The sequence below is a fragment of the Pygocentrus nattereri genome, chromosome 21 (assembly GCF_015220715.1).
Source record: "Pygocentrus nattereri isolate fPygNat1 chromosome 21, fPygNat1.pri, whole genome shotgun sequence".
NCBI classification, from domain to species: domain Eukaryota; kingdom Metazoa; phylum Chordata; class Actinopteri; order Characiformes; family Serrasalmidae; genus Pygocentrus; species Pygocentrus nattereri.
This window is the reverse complement of record NC_051231.1, coordinates 19,450,049-19,467,297: the sequence shown is the minus strand read 5'-3', so window position 1 is coordinate 19,467,297 and position 17,249 is coordinate 19,450,049. Positions and strand designations below refer to the sequence as shown.

Genomic DNA, 17,249 nt, shown 5'->3' with positions numbered 1-17,249 from the left:
CATGGTGGAGAGATAATATGCAGGGCAGCTAGTATGCTGTATTTGTGTTGTAGACATTGCAACCCCTTGTTTCCACCCCCATCACCAGTAAGTTGGTATGTTTCTCTGCAATGCACCATGCCACACCAAACTATTTTAAATGACTTGTTTTCATTTCAATAAATGAATTACAATAAATCATGAATTTTGAAGAAAAAAATATGGAAATCTACTTGAATAGATCATTGTTTCTTGATGTTTTCTCATCAACATGTGGCTATGAGGAGAATTATACATGTTTTATGTTTCAGAGAAAACTAGTGAAGCCCATGGTAATCAAGTAGACCCATGAAAATGTGAAGGCTCTGGTTCGCTTTTTTTGATTTAATTAATGAAAACACAGATCACACAAACACATCCTTAATTAGTAAAAGCTATCTGTAGTATGTTGGAAAAGAACACAAATGGTTTGGATTGAAGTTACTGATGAAGATGATTTACCTCCTGTACTTTGATGCTGAAGTATCTGAATAGATGCTAATGATAATGAGTCTTTTACAAACTGAATATTGGAATAAATGTAGGCATGTATTTTGTTTTTTTAATTAGTCATTTAATGTGGAAGAGAATAGTGACTTCAATAATGTCTACCTATTTCGATTTTTTTCTTTGTATTTGTGATGAGGCATAGCAAAGTCATTGTTTAATAAAGTACTAAAGGGCTTATATCCTACATTTTTCCTGGGTTTTGTTTGGTGTTCCGCATACTTCAGTGGTATTATGTACCATGTATCATGCACTTTTAGATGAATATTTTTCAACATCTCTTTGTCCCATAGAATTAAACTTAAGACTCTTTTTGTTATGGCAAAGGCTGATAAAGTTGTTTGCAAAATTATGAGCACTTTTGGTCAAAATACATGGTTTGTTGTACACACCCTCTACATAGAGCACACTTTGCACATTTTAAAACACAATTACTGTTTATTTAACAAATTTGGAGAAAGCATGACATAAGATGTGCTTGTGCAAAAGACATGGCTGTTTAATTTTTTTTAATTTAGCAGATAAACTGAAGTGCAGTAAAAAAAAATGCAGTTAATTCGTTGCAAAATCAAGTTGGTTACACTCAACAATAGAACCAAAATTAATTTCAGTGTTTCAATTACAAATGATTGTTGCACATGACAGAACAAATTTAGGTGTGGATGTAATTCTGCCAAGCTACAGAACTCACACAAACACTTTCAGCAAGATGAATCAAAATGTTGCCTAATCATAGCTTAGAATCTCTGTAGCTGGCATCTAATGCTAATATGGATTTTTTTTTGAAAAACTAAAAGCAAGTGAAAAGAATAGAAGCTGTATTGAAGGCAAAGTGTAGACACAGTAAATACTGAAACATGCTACTGTGTAATTTTCTACGAAATTCAGTTGTGTATTTGTGTATTTAATTATATGTGTATAGAAATTGTGTATTCTACTTTTTTCCTGCTGCTGAAAAATGAATAATTTATTTAGGAGCCATTGTGACCGGAATGTGAATGAAATGTTGGTCTCACACAGTACTGGTTATTTCCAAAGACGCTGGTGTGGAGAACTGGGCAACCATGGGCTAGAGGTGACAAGCTAGCATTTAAACATCTGAGCAAATGTTTGTTTTCTTAGAGAAGTGCAGAATTTCATTAAAGTGATTTTATACATATTATCTAATTAATCTCATTTTATTGAATGTGTTGCTGCTCACACTATGCTTTCAGCAGCATAGTACTAAGTAGCTAATTGGATGTCAGCCCATATTTTCTTATTTTATTATTATAATTTTTTTTACCAATAGTTAGATTTTTTTCTTCTGTTCATTCTTAAATTAACTTTTGTTTCAAATACTAAATTTGTCACACTGTTGTGCAGGTGTGTTCTATTAAAACTAAATATCTTACACAGAGTTAATAGATATTGTGTACTGTAGAAATGTCTTATGGTCAGATTTTGGCCATATAGCCAACCCTTGTTCACTGCAGAGATCTTAACCCATACTGAAACTGTACAAAAGACACTTGAAATACCCCACTTTTACCAGAATCAAAGTGCTATCTAATATTTCAGTCATTGTAATTTGATTATTAAATGTATAGTGTTAAATGTCCTAATTAATGTTAGAGCTCATATAATGAAAAAAAACTAATTTACCTCACCATTTAATTTTAAATAAATTAGTTTGATTCAGTATGTAAACACTGTTTGTGGCAAAAAAAGGATCCCTGTCCTTAGCTGTAGACATGGATGGTGAATGTAACATTTTAAAAAGTGCAGGGGAAAAACTTGACAAAGGTACACATTAAATTTTGGTGGCAACAGTCAGTATTTTTGCTCTATGATAAGCAGTAGAAAGATCTTTCTCAGAGCTGCTGTGTTTTTTTGAGTGTTTCTTCAGAGATTCAGAAAGTCAGATAATGTTAGTTTTCAGTGGTTCAGCGGCCACCAGTAATGTAAGCTCACATTCTTCTGTTCATTGCTTGGTAATAATGCACTTTGGTCCACATTTAGCTGATGATATGGTCTATGGTATTCACTGGGAATTGCAAGCGGGAGATATTTGTACCCCAGCGGTTGTAACTAATTATGCAACAGCAAATTAAAAAAGCCCCAAAAGACTAGCAAAATAGAGTGGAGAAAACAGCAAACACTCCCACGAACAACTTTGAAAAACCGGCAACTACTGAGTAAGTAGGCTTTTTGTGCATACATAGCTCCCTGCAGCACTGAGTAGGTTAAGTGGTGCAGCTCATAGGCTGCCTGTCGACAACAGTTTCATCTATTGTAGGTACAATAAATGTGATGTTAGTCACATTCTATTCTCACAGTATGTAATATCGTATCACTCAAGTTCAGTTATGTTCTTATTTGTGAATACCATTGTCTAATTTGCATTAAATAAATCAATAAAAATTGACAGTTTTTTTTTGACATCACTGGTGACTTACCACAGTAACTCGTTAACCATCACTAAACACAAGAGGATAATTCATACTATGGAATTTGAAACACAATATTCTACAAATAATCTATGTGTAATCTTTGATGTAAGTGTAGTGTTTTTTTGGAACCTTAAAAAAACTAAAAATTGTGCACCTACGGGTGGGGAAAAATAATATTAATAAATAAAATAAGTAATATCATGTTTCTCCTTTTTTCCTTTTCCAATTTGACTTACAGCCTATATTATCACTAGTCCTAATCCTACAGGATTACACAGAGCTTGATCTACCTATAGATGAGCCCAATCAAAAGCAGCCACACACCCAGGTGCTATGTACATGACAGCACACTTTTTACTGGCAGTCTGGAATACTATGTTCAGCATTCAGGCTAGCCAGAAAAAGGTGAATATTTGTCTCCTTTTGGCCAAAATAAAGAAGAATCACTTTCTGTTCCTCAGGGAGCCTTTTAGTGGGTGTTCTTTAAAGAACTGTTTTTTTGTAAAAGAGTTATGTGAGTGAGATGGACCTTTTTAAAGTTACGGAACTTCCATATAGTGTAAAGGCTCTATGCCAATTACATGTTTTTCCTATAAATATTCATCAATTAATCATATAGGATCCTTTGATTTTAAGAATGGATGTGTAATTAATATTTTTTATGGATTTAGATGTTTCATTTAATACCATGAGACCAAAGGAAAATGCTTGAAATGAAATGTCTTCTGTCTTGACTGTGGATATGTATGTGTGTGTGTGTGTGTGTGTGTGTGTGTGTGTGTGCACTCATGTACTTCAGGAGAAAGTAAGGAGTGATAACACTGTTGTTGAGGATTAAAAAAATTAGACCCTAAAATCAGTATGATGAATGGCTCTTACAAATCTCATAAAGCCATTATGAGACAAATTGATCTCACTACAAGGAATGCAATTCAGTCAAGGCTTTCAGAGTTAAATGAGTGCTGTTTCACTGTATGCAAAGGAGGGCAAAGACAAATTTTAACATGTGTATTATGTGTGCGTGATTGTATGCGTGTATGTTTTTTATCCCTAATTGAGCTGAATGAGTATATCTAAAATTTATCACAAGCAGCATGATGGATGTGTCAGAATGCATCAGCATGCAAGGTGTCCATCAGCCCTCGGTGTGTGTGCAGAGTGAGGAAGGAGTTCCAGTGCGGTAGCTGCACTCTGCCACTACAGAGAGCTTTGCTAATGAACTTTGCTACAACACTCTGCTGCGTACAGCTGCAGCTAGAAAAATGAAGAAAAAAGAAGGATAGAAGGAAGGACAAAAAGCAGAGGGAAGAAGGACAAAAAGGAAGGAAAGACTTACAGGAAGGTTATAAGGAAGAGAAAGAAAAAGAGCACAATAAATTAAAAAAGAATAGGAAGAAAAGAGAAGGAAATGAGGGAAGGATTAAAAGCAAAGAAATAATTAATAAAAGAAGGGGAAGGTAAAAACAAAATAAAGAGAATGAAAAAGGCAGAGATGAAAAAAGAATGAAGAAAGAAAAAGGAAGTAGAAATGAAGTAAAGAATGAACAAATTAAGAAAAATACATAAGGAAGAAAGAACAAAAGATGGAAAGAAATGAAGAAAGAAATTAACAAAATATTTGGAACTAATGGAAAATGTTTTTTTGGTTGAATAGGCCTTATTATAGAAGTTAATACTACTCCAACAGCATCTCAAAGAAAATAGTATAAAATCCAATATATACTCACAAATATACATTTATTTCTTTGAAGAACTCCTGAATAATTTTGTCTTTTTGAGTAAAAATTAGTTTTAAGGGTTTAAGGGCTCTGATTTTTGAAGTATTTAAACATGAAAACTTTTAATCTTTTTAAAAAACTGATAGTGATCACATTATAGGCAAGCACCTTTTAAGGTATGATTTTAAAATATTACTAACTAAAGTTGAACTAACTCCCCCTCAGTTCAAAAGTAACATCAGAAAATGACATTACTGTTCATTAATATGCGCAATACTGCACTCATAGGCATATGATATCTGAATGAAAGACAAAAATATGTTTATACATCAAAATCTGATGAATAAATGGCCTATAATCTATGTTTTTGTTGTATTTGCGCCCCCCCCACAAGACATTTGAGGCATTTGCTACAAATGTAATTATGTATTAGTTCATTTGTTATTGTGTGAAAGACTGATATATGTAAATGACATGTATTCTGGTAGGCTGCCCTATATTGTGCCTCATTCAAAATACAGTCTAGGCTGAAACAGTCCTTATATCTTAATCTGAATAGGAGGGGCTAAACTGCTGTAAAATGTAAGGCAGATAAATGCCTTCATTTTTGTGATGTCACAAAAACGTTGCAAAACAGCTGCTTTTGCAACTTGGGCTGTATTGAATGGGGAGCATATGGTACATTTTTGAAATGTTTGATACAACATCAAAGGGAAATCCAGTGTTCCACGATATAGGCCTTTTAAATGGACAAAGTTGTAATCTCAACAGCATACTGAATGCTTGATAGATCTGGTTTGATTTAGATCTGTGAAAATGTACTTCTCTGAATTAGAAACACTTGGTTCAGTTTATAAGGTAATTATAAACCACTTCACATAGTGAGTAGAACAGGGATAATACAGAAAAATGCAGGACTGGCATTTAGAACCACTGTATTTGCTCCCTCTTAGCAGGGATTCTACATATGGGCATTCTTTCCTCAATTTCCAGGTGATTAATTTAGGGTAATAAGTGTTCAAACTTTTGCACATACCACAGTTACCTTTTTCAATTTTTTAAGCTTAACCAAAATTAAGTAAATATGCAGAAAAGAACTCTGTGTGATCATATTCACTTTTTTCACTTCAAAAATGAATGGAATATGTAAATTGGCCAGGCAACCTGGAACCTTTACATATATCTGTACATCATAACTAAGTATGAGTGCAAATTGTGTCCTTTTAAAATAATAAATAGGTAAATAAGGGACCAGCCAGTTGTTTCCATGCACAGAAGCTGATTGTTCAGTTACACCCAACTCACAGTTTGGAGTTTCTAGAATCAGATGTTTTCATCCATGGTTTTTATTGGACAATGTCAAGTAATTAGCCCAAAGTGAACCAGACAAAATTTGACCGCTGAGATATTATAATGTACCTGCATTTCTGGCCTTTGATAAGCTATGAGATCTTTATTGCTGTTTAGAAGCTGTCACCATCAGCCTCTGAAGACCATGATCATTAATATTGAGTCCTCCCTTGTAAAACTCCAAAGTGTGAGTGATAAGTGAAAAGAGGGTCTGGCTGAGTTTCTTGATGCTTGTTGATCATTCAGCAGTATGCCTATATGCTGACTGCATCTTAGCAAGCATTCCCTTTGCTGGGCTGGCCAATGCAACAGTTTTATTCACACTGACAATGTGAAGATAAATAATAATGCATAATCATAAAAATCTGTTACAATATTTTGGCCTAAAACCTAAAAATGTTGCTTACAACCATGTTTTGTGTTGCTATAATTATTGTGAAATTATCAGTATTGGATCAGACTTTTTTATATATATATATATATATATATATATATATATATATGTATATATATATGTATATATATATATATATATATGTTGACAATCTTTGTTTCTATGGTTACATCTGCAAACTCAACTGACAGCTGCTATGAACAGTGAGGTTGATATTAGTCATTTAATAAATTTGCAGTTTAAATTTAATTGTTAAAAGGCACATTTAAAGGAAAACTTAATCGTCCTCTTTTTTAAAGTTTCTAATCTTAACATGTACTTCCTAGTTTATGTGAAATTAATCTGCAAAAATAACCAATTTTGAATGAATTGTTTTTGTGATTTTGTAAAAATCTAAGTATTTACTCTGGGGGACAATACACAGCAGAGGTAATTTACATATATCAAGACACAACAACAAGTTAACCCTGTTAAGCAAATAAAGAGAGATTACATAAAACCACATAAATGTGAAAGGTGGACTTCAGGGGAGAGATAAAAAACATTGTGCTATAATTATGACACTTTGGGTTTGCTGTCTGTTATATACCAGTTACCATAGTAACCATGTAGCAGTGCATGGAAAACTTAATGCTGTAGTCAAATCTACATTTTAAAGTCATAGCAGTTTTATATAATTATTCACAGGGGTAATTCTATGATCAGAGCTTTAGGGGTGCTGAGCACCCAATAGGATCACCTTTTGCTCCATCCTTCTCTCTCCCCCTTTGCACTAACAATCATACACAGATATGTTGCATTCAACTACAACCCCAATTCCAGTGAAGTTGGGACGTTGTGTAAAACATAAATAAAAACAGAATACAATGATCTGCAAATCCTTTGCAACCTATGATCAATTGAAAACACTACAAAGACAAGATATTTAATGTTCAAATGGATAAACTTTATTGTTTTTTGCAAATATTCACTCATTTTGAATTTGGTGCCTGCAACACATTCCAAAGAAGTTGGGACAGGGGCAACTATAGACTGGGAAAGTTGAGGAATGCTAAAAAAAAAACACCTGTTTGGAACATTCCACAGGTGAACAGGTTAATTGGGTTAAAAGGGAGCATCCCTGAATTCACAAGCAAGGCTGGGGCGAGGTTCACCACTTTGTGAACAACTGTGTGAGCAAATAGTCCAACAATTTAAGAACAATGTTTCTCAACGCGTAATTGCAAGGAATTTAGGTATGTCATCATCTACAGTGCATAATATCATCAAAAGATTCAGAGAATCTGGAGCAATCTCTGCAAGTAAGCAGCAAGGCAGAAAACCAACACTGAATGCCCGTGACCTTCGATCCCTCAAGTGGCACTGCATTAAAAACCCACATCATTCTGTAACGGACATTACCACATGGGCTCAGGAACACTTCAGAAAACCACTGTCAGTGAACACAGTTCATCGCTCCATCTACAAGTGCAAGTTAAAACTCTGCCATGCAAAGCGAAAGCCATATATCAACAACACCCAGAAACGCCACCGGCTTCTCTGGGCCCGAGCTCATCTGAGATGGACTGACGCAAAGTGGAAAAGTGTCCTGTGGTCTGACGAGTCCACATTTCAAATTGTTTTTGGAAATCATGGACGTCGTGTCCTCCAGGCCAAAGAGGAAAAGGACTGTCTGGATTGTTATCAGCACAAAGTTCAAAAGCCAGCATCTTTGATGGTATGGGGGTGTGTTAGTGCCCATGGCATGGGCAACTTGCACATCTGTGAAGGCACCATTAATGCTGAAAGGTACATACAGGTTTTGGAGCAACATATGCTGCCATCCAAGCAACGTCTTTTTCAGGGACGTCCCTGCTTATTTCAGCAAGACAGTGCCAAGTCACATTCTGCATGTTATAACAGCGTGGCTTCATAGTAAAAGAGTGCGGGTACTAGACTGGCCTTCCTGCAGTCCAGACCTGTGTCCCATTGAAAATGTGTGGCGCATTATGAAGCTCAAAATATGACAATGGAGACCCCGGACTGTTGAGCAACTGAAGTTGTACATCTAGCAAGAATGGGAAAGAATTCCAGCTACAAAACTTCAACAATTAGTGTCCTCAATTCCCAAACACTTATTGAGTGTTGTTAAAAGGAAAGGTGATGTAACACAGTGGTAAACATGTCCCTGTCCCAACTTCTTTGGAATGTGTTGCAGGCATCAAATTCAAAGTGAGTGAATATTTGTAAAAAACAATAAAGTTTATCCGTTTGGACATTAAATATCTTGTCTTTGTAGTGTATTCAATTGATTATAGGTTGAAAAGGATTTGCAAATCATTGTATTCTGTTTTTATTTATGTTTTACACAACGTCCCAACTTAATTGGAATTCGGGTTGTACAAAATGACATAAATAGAAATAAATACTAATAAATAATCCAAACCATTGGAGTATTAGTGACATAAATAAATGAAGGATGTTGGGGAGAATACTTGATAACAGGATATGAGCGCAGGAAACAGAAGCTGCCATTGCATTATAACTATGTAGTCTTGACTAATGTTAACAGTCAACTTTCTCACCTGGTTTTTGCTCTCTATTCTGCTCTCTCCCCCTTCTCTCTATTCACCTCTCTCCCTCTTTGTGCTGCCAGTTGATAAATACAACAAACAAACCAACCATTACCATTTTTATCTTATAAAAGAAAAATAAATGGATACATGAGGACAGGAGAGAAAAAGTGGATTGTGACATGTGACATCATCAGAGACAAACTTCCGTTAAAAAAAAATTATTTTAGGGATGCTGGGACTCAGTGAAGCTTCTGTGGATGTATTGTGTGTGATAATGCGTACTTTTGTGACCGTTTTCCAATCCCTCTCTAAAGCACAGATGCTGTTCAAATAGAAGAAACAGGAAGTTTTGTTATTTTGCCTTTAAGATTACTTGATTACTGTATAAGATGAATTAGCAGACATACACTTTCGGTCCAAAAGTTTGTAAACACCTACTCATGTAGCGTTTCTTCTCAAATCACAAGTATTACTAGGGAGTTTGAACCTGTTTTGCTGTAATAACAGACTTTACTCCACTGGGAAGACATTACACTAAATGTTGGAATATTGTGGAGTATTTGAGTGGATTCAGCTACAAGACCATTGCTGAGGTCAGGTACTGATGTTAGATGATTAATTCTGGATTACAAATGGATGAATGAGTCTTCATATCCCTCTAGCTGCCACTTTAGGCTCAAGTGCACCTGCTCCAGAGAATTCAATTCTATTGGCAATGCTTTTCTACACGGATGTGTGCACAGTTGTACACCTGTGTCAGCAATGGATGTATCTTAACATAGATAAATGATAAACATGATAACACATTGAAAGGGACAACACTTTTATGACAAACAATTTATATGTTTGGCTATGGTACTTTTCTGTTGTCAGGTTGCCAGCAGATGTAATGAGTACTCATCTACATGTATCCCCATATAACTTTTAGTTGCCCTATTACAGATTTAATTTTAAAGGATAAGTAGCAAGCCATATTTTATCAGAAAGGGTCCAGTACTGATCTTCTCTGTTGACTTATGTTGCAATAGGTCATCAATATAAGTGAACAAAAATTAAGTGACTTAGATAGTTAAGGATTACTAGTGATGTAGTTTTTGCTGTTGTATGAAATAAATTTCTTTCTGTCTGCATGTTGATAGACACAGAGATGAATGAGCTACAAGATGTTCAGCTGACCGAGATCAAGCCCCTATTGACCAACAAGGTGAGAGAAATGCTATTACCACGGCCATATGGGTGATTGTATACTCAGAAAGAAAGCAGGTAGATGGAATTAGTTTTATTCTATCCGTTTGTACATAAACAGGGAATGTAAACATTTACAGAGTGTGGCTAACAACTCCGGCAGATCTGACTATGACAGCTTAACTAAAAGGAGAGAACCAGAAGGAGACACAGACACGGCAGCACTCTGAAACAGTTTGGCATCCCTCCGCTCCACCGTCCACAAACTTGAGTGACCGCATCGGGACAACAGCACCAGCGTCTCAGTTTACTATAATTCCCTGTGTCCATGGACCCCTGGATCTGCTGCCTTTATCTAAGGGGGAACATTAGCTACCAAAAGCTAAACTGAACAAGTGAGTTTTCAGCCTAGTCTTAAAGATTGAGACTGTGTCCCGAACAGTTTCTGGAAGATCATTTCAGAGTTTGGAGGCTTTATAAGAAAAAGCTCTTCCCCCAGATGAAACCTTCTGAATTCTGGGGACTATTAATAAGCCAGCACTCTGTTATCTGAGTGGTCGTGATGGCTCATAATGAGAAACAAGGTCTTGTAAGTACTCGGGAGCAAGACCATGTATTTTATAATCAATGCGAAATTTAATAGGCAGCCAATGAAGTGATGATAGCACTGGACTAATGCTCAAATTTTCTAGTTTTAGTGAGGACTGCTCGTGCATCCTGACAGTAGCGCGTTACAGTAGTCTAGCCTAGAAGTAATAAAAGCGCGTACTAGTGTTTCTGCATCACGCAGGGATAGGGCATTTCTTATCTTGGCAATGTTACGAAGATGTAGAAAAGCTGTCCTAGTGATGCTGCCTATGTGTTGATCGAATGATAAATCTGAATCTATTATAACGCCAAGATTTTTTGCTGCTGATCCAGGTGTGGCTGGAAAGTCGGTGAGATTTAAGATTAAGTCTGGTAATTTACTTCTTGCTAATTTTGGACCCAGAAGGAGAACCTCTGTTTTGTTACTGTTTAATAGGAGGAAGTTACGTGACATCCAGCCTTTCACGTCTTTTACACAGTCCTCCATTTTCTTTAACCTGTATTTGTCATCAGGCTTGGCTGATATGTACAGTTGAGTATCGTCTACATAACAATGAAAGTTTACGCCATGGTTACTTATAACTGTGCCGGTACTGTAACGGTAACATGTATAGTGTAAATAATAATGGTCCTAATATAGTCCATTGCGGAATTCCAAATCTCACTTTTGAATAATTGGAAGATAAATTGTTTACCCTAACAAACTGATATCATTCTGATAGGTAAGATCTGTACAGCTGTGTTTTGTTCTATATCAGCCAAGTCAGATGACCGCCAAGCTGGATTTGAATTATTATTATTATTATTATTTTTTTTTTTTCTGGATTTGAATTTGATAATGTGGGTTGAATTTGTTGTCTAATATTTTCAATTTTATTATTAAAGAAGTCCATAAAAACTTCACTAGTGAGAGTTGCTGGGATTTCTGGTTCAGTACCTGCCTGTGATTTGGGAAATCACATTAAACAGTATTCTAGGATTATACTTATTATTCTCAATCTGCGAGGCCAGATATGCTGAGCGAGCTTTAGTGAGAGCATTTCTAAACTCTATAAGGCTGTCCTTCCAGGCAGTGTGGAACACTTACAGTTTGGTTTGACGCCATTTCCGCCCTAACTTCCGAGCTGTTTTTTTAAGGTCCGGGTTTTATCGTTGTACCATGGGGCGAGCTTTTTCTGCCTTTTTCTTTTTCTTTTAAGTGGGGCCACATTTTCTAAAGTGGATCATAAGGTATTTTCTAAATAATTGGTTAGTAAATCTAGTTCCATTGTGTCTGATGCAGTGGAGACTGGGGTTGATAACTCTGGAAGATTTTCTATAAATTGTAGGGCAGCAAAAGGTTTTATTGAGCGCTTAATTGAATAACTAGGGGATGTATATATATTATGGCTAAGTCGTAGCTCATATGAAATGAAGTAATGGTCGGAGATTGCTGTGGTTTGCGGTATTGCGATATTAAGCTTGTCTATGTTGAGACCTAGTGTCAAAACTAAATCTAACGTATGACTACTGTAGTGTGTAGGCCCTGTTACATTTTGTGTAAAACCAACACAGTCTAGGATTGAGGTAAATGCCTTTTTTAATGGGTCGTCTACCTTCTCAAAGGGAATATTAAAATCCCCTACAATTATTACTTTATCGTTGCACACAGCCAGGTTTGCAGCGAAGTCTCTAAATTCTTTTATAAATTCAGAGTATGGCCCTGGTGGTCTGTAAATGTTAAATAATGAAAACGCCTTCTTTTTTTGTGACCGGATTTGTAACGTGAATAGAGAGGACCTCAATGGAAGTAAAAGTGTCACATTGTTTCTGACTAATATCTAGAGTATTTTGGTATATTATACAGACTCCACCTCCCTTGCCTGATAATCTTGGCCTATGTGCATAATTATAGCCTACAGACGTGGCTTCATTTAAAGCTAAATATTCATCTGGTCTAACCCACGTTTCAGTAAGACAAAAAAAGTCTAATTTATGATCGCTTATAATTTCATTTACGATGACTGCTTTAGAGTTTAGTGATCTTATATTATGTAGTCCAAGTTTTAGATCTAAGGTGTTAGTGCTATCATCAGAACATGGATGTATGTTGATTAGGTTATTTAAACGGACTGATTGAGTTTTTCTATGATTAAATTTAGTTTTTATTCAGGGCAAAGACACAGTCTCTATAAAGTTGATCTTGGGTGACGCCTCAAGGCGGATCGCAGATGGTCGGTTTAGCCTGTCTGTCTGCGGCCTGGTCCCGGCTCTGGATTGTCAGCAGCGGTTTACACTACTTTGCCAACTAACTAAAAGACTATGAGCTATGCTGCACGAAAGTAAGGCAGCACCCTCCCGCATGGGGTGGACACCATCCCTACCTAGAAGACCAGGCTTGCCCTCAAAACGTAACCAATTGTCTATAAAGCCCACTTGATTTTTGGAACACCACTTGGACATCTAGCAGTTTAACGCCGTAAGCCTGCTGTAGGCTTCAGCGCCGCGCCGCATTGGGATGGGGCCAGAGCAGATTACGGCATCGGACATCGTCTGGGCTTGTTTAATCACCTCTCTAATATTAGCCTTAGTTACCTCAGACTGCCGCAGACGGATATCATTGGCCCCTACATGAATGACTATCCTCGAATATCTCTTATCAGCTAATCTAAGGTTGCCACTAATGTCCGGCGCTCTGGCTCCCGATAAGCATCTAAATGTAACCACTGGCGCCCCTAAAGGAGTAGCTAACTTCACGTGTCGAACAATCGAGTCTCCTATGACCAGAGTGCTTTTAACAGGCTTCACAGTGGTTGCTTCACTGAGCAGGGCAAACCTGTTTGACACGTGAATAGGAGGAGCGTGGTGTTCCGGTGGGCTAGCTTTGGCCTCAGCGTTAGCATTAGCCTTAGCTTTCCGGCTAGATCGCCGAGTCGTCACCCATTCGCCCCGTTGTGAGGGTTCTGACGCCGGAGTCGAGGGGGTGCTAACTCTCCCTAGGGTACCCAGAGCTGCTAACGCTGCCTCTAGCTGCCTATCCCTTAATAATCCCTGGATACGCATTTCTAAGTGGTCGACCTTCTCCACCAAACAGCAGACTAGCTGGCACTTAGTACAAACACTATCGCTAGAGGTGGAAAAGGGCGTTAGGCTATGACATGCCACACTCTGCGCAGACGAAGCAACCAGCAGAAGCCATGATATTTCAGCCACTTACCACTTTTTGTCGATTTAGAAGCTGATGGCACAAAAAAAACTTTACCGCAGTGACGCGCTCTCAGTCGCTCGCAGTGACGCGCTCTCAGTCGCTCGCAGTGACGCGCTCTCAGTCTCAGGTGGCACTATATTTAATGTATTAGTAAATGTAAGGTGATAGTAGTGGCATCCCTGCCACAGAAAGTCTGGTGGGGCACAAACTGTAGGGGCAGTAGCCAACTTGATCCAAGCACAAACGCACACCACAAATGAAATCACAATTTACAAATTAACATAATGTTGTGTGAAGTGGAAGTGGAACCAGGAGTTTGAGTGATGACAACAACATTAGATCTTACAAAACCTAGATATACAGCATCACATTACAATCCCAAAGTTATCTAGCAGTATACAATCACTGTGGTCTTCAACTATATGTCCACAGCAACATATCACAGCAGAGAAACACATTGCTTTCCGGGCATTGGGAATAACACGCCATCTAAAAATGCAGAATGACTCACTCAGTGCCCTTCCTGGATCGGGGCCTTGTCGTGGCGGAAGGGCTTGTGTGGTCTAGGGATCTTCAGAGCTAAGTCGTCGGGAGCAATATGCTCCTGGTAGGGTCTCCCAGGGTGAACAGGTCTGGAGTGAAGGCCCAGACTAACACGATCCAAAGTTTATCCAAAGTTTCTCCATGCATATTGTGCACAAAAATCGTGTAACCTGCCGGGGAAAGGGTCACCGGGACCTACCCGTGGAGCCAGGCCTGGGGGTAGTGTTCCACGGCGAGCGCCTGGTGGCTGGGCAGCCCACGTAATCCGGCTGGGCCCAACCCGAAGAGGCAACGTGGGGAGGCCATGTGGGCCCACCACCCACAAGGTCCAGCATGGGGGAGCGGCGCAGTGCCATATTGGCAGTGGGAGATTGCGGGGGGGCCCTAGGTGGCCTAGGCCCCTGCAGCAGAAACTAGCTCTTGGTACATGGAATGTAACCTCACTGGGGGGGAAGGAGCCAGAACTTGTGCAGGAGGTTGAGAGGTACTAACTAGATATAGTTGGGCTCACCTCTACCCACAGTGTCGGCTCTGGAACCAAACTCCTGGATAGGGGTTGGTCTCTGTCCTACTCAGGGGTTGCACAGGGTGAGAGGCGCCGGGCGGGTGTGGGGATACTCACAAGTCCCTGACTGGTGACCAGGCAGTTGGAGTTTGTCCCGGTGGACGAGAGGGTCGCCTCAATGCGAATTAGAATCGCAGAGAGGAAAACTTGGACTGTTGTCTGTGCGTATGCACCAAACAACAGGTCAGAGTAAGAGCAGGCCTTCTTGGAGCGAGAGGGCGGGGTTCTGGAAAGGGTCCCGCCTACAGAGTCCATAGTCCTACTGGGAGACTTCAATGCTCACGTTGGCAATGACTGGGAGACCTGGAGAGGCATGATTGGGAAGAACGGCCTGCCCGATCTAAACCCGAATGGTGAATTGTTATTGGACTTCTGTGCCATGCATGGATTGTCCATAATGAACACCAAGTTCGAACACAAGGATGTTCATAAGTGTACATGGTACCAGAGCTCCTCGGGTCAAAGGTCAATGATCGACTTTGTTGTTGTTTCATCTGCCTTGGGACCGTATGTTCTGGACACTAGGGTGAAAAGAGGTGCTGAGCTGTCAACTGATCACCATCTGTTGGTGAGTTGGATCAGATGGCAGGGAAAACTGATGGTCAGATAGGTAGGCCCAAGCGAATAGTGAGGGTGTGCTGGGAACGACTTTCAGAGGCCCCTGTTTGGAATAATTTCAACTCCCACCTCCGGGAGAGCTTTTCTAACGTCCTGGAGGAGGTAGGGGACATGGAGTCTGAATGGACCCTATTCAAAACCTCCATTGTGGAAGCTGCCAGGCGTAGCTGTGGCCAAAAGCTTGTGGGTGCCTGTCGGGGTGGTAACCCAAGAACCTCCTGGTGGACACTGGTGGTGAGGGAGGCCGTCAAGCTGAAGAAAGAGGCCTTTAGGGACTGGTTAGCCCGAAGGACTCCCGATTCAGCAGATAGGTACCGACAGGCAAAAAAGGTGGCAGCTGCAACGGTGGCAGAAGCAAAATCCAGGGCATGGGAGGAGTTTGGTGAGGCCTTGGAAAAAGACTTTCGTTCAGCCTCAAAGAAGTTCTGGACAACTGTCCAGGAGGGGTCGGGGTGACTGTGCCCAAGCTGTATTCGGCAAGGGTGGAGAAACTCTGACTTCGAATGATGATATTGTCGGTCGGTGGAAGAAGCACTTTGAGGAACTTCTTAATCCGGGAGACGTGCCTCCCTCACGGGAGTCAGGGCCAGAGGCTTCTGGGGTGTCAAATTCCATTTCCCTGGTGGAGGTCACTGAGGTAGTTGGTAAGCTCCTCAGTGGCAAGGCACTGGGGGTGGATGAGATTCGTCCAGAAATGCTTAAGGCTCTGGATATTGTGTACCCTTGGACTGGCAGACTGGTGTGGTAGTCCCTATTTTTAAAAAGGGGGACCGGAGGGTGTGTGCCATTTATCGGAGTATCACACTGCTCATCCTCCCTGGGTAAGTCTATGCAAAGGTGCTGGAAAGGAGACTCCGACCGATAGTTGAACCGCAGATTGAGGAGGAACAATGTGGATTCCGTCCCGGCCGTGGAATGATGGATCAGCTTTTCACCCTCTCACAGATTGTTGAGGGTGCATGGGAGTTTGCCAACCCAGTCTACATGTGTTTTGTGGGCTTGGAGAAGGCTTATGACCGTGTTCCTCGAGATATCTTGTGGGAGGTCCTCTGGGAGTATGGGGTGCCAGGGCTACTACTCCGGGCTATCCAATCTCTGTAGTCCCGGAGTGAGAGCTGTGTCCATATACTCGGCATTAAGTCAGACTCTTTCAGTGTTAGCGTTGGACTCCGCCAGGGTTGTGCTCTGTCTCCACTCTTGTTCGTGATATTCATGGACAGAGTGTCAGGGCGTAGCCGGGGTCAGGAGGGCATTATGTGTGGAGGCCGGAGGGTGGCATTTCTGCTATTTGTAGATGATGTTGTTCTTTTGGCGGAATCACATGGATGCCTCCATCGCTCGCTGGAGCAGTTTGCAGTTGAGTTTGAAGCGGTTGGTATGTGGATCAGCACCTCCAAGTCTGAGTCCATGGTCTTGGCCCAGAAAAGGATGGCATGCCCACTCCAGGTAAGAGGAAAGTACCTGCCCCAGGTGGAGGAGTTTAAGTATCTCGGGGTCTTGTTCATGAGTGACGGGAAGAGGGATCATGAGATCGGCCGTAGGCTGGGACAGGCGGCAGCAGTAATGCAGTCACTGTACCGGACTGTAGT

General features: G+C 39.9%; 1 protein-coding gene across 1 annotated transcript in view; it reads left to right on the top strand.

Annotated features, from left to right (window-relative positions):
- ndrg3a (ndrg family member 3a) overlaps window positions 1-17,249 on the top strand; it is a 93,211-nt gene that overhangs the window by 1,251 nt on the left and 74,711 nt on the right. The window contains exon 2 of the mRNA XM_037532056.1: window positions 10,114-10,178. Within this exon, the coding sequence (XP_037387953.1) occupies window positions 10,122-10,178 (57 nt within the window). The 5' untranslated portion in view covers window positions 10,114-10,121. The remainder of the gene's footprint in view (window positions 1-10,113; window positions 10,179-17,249) is intronic.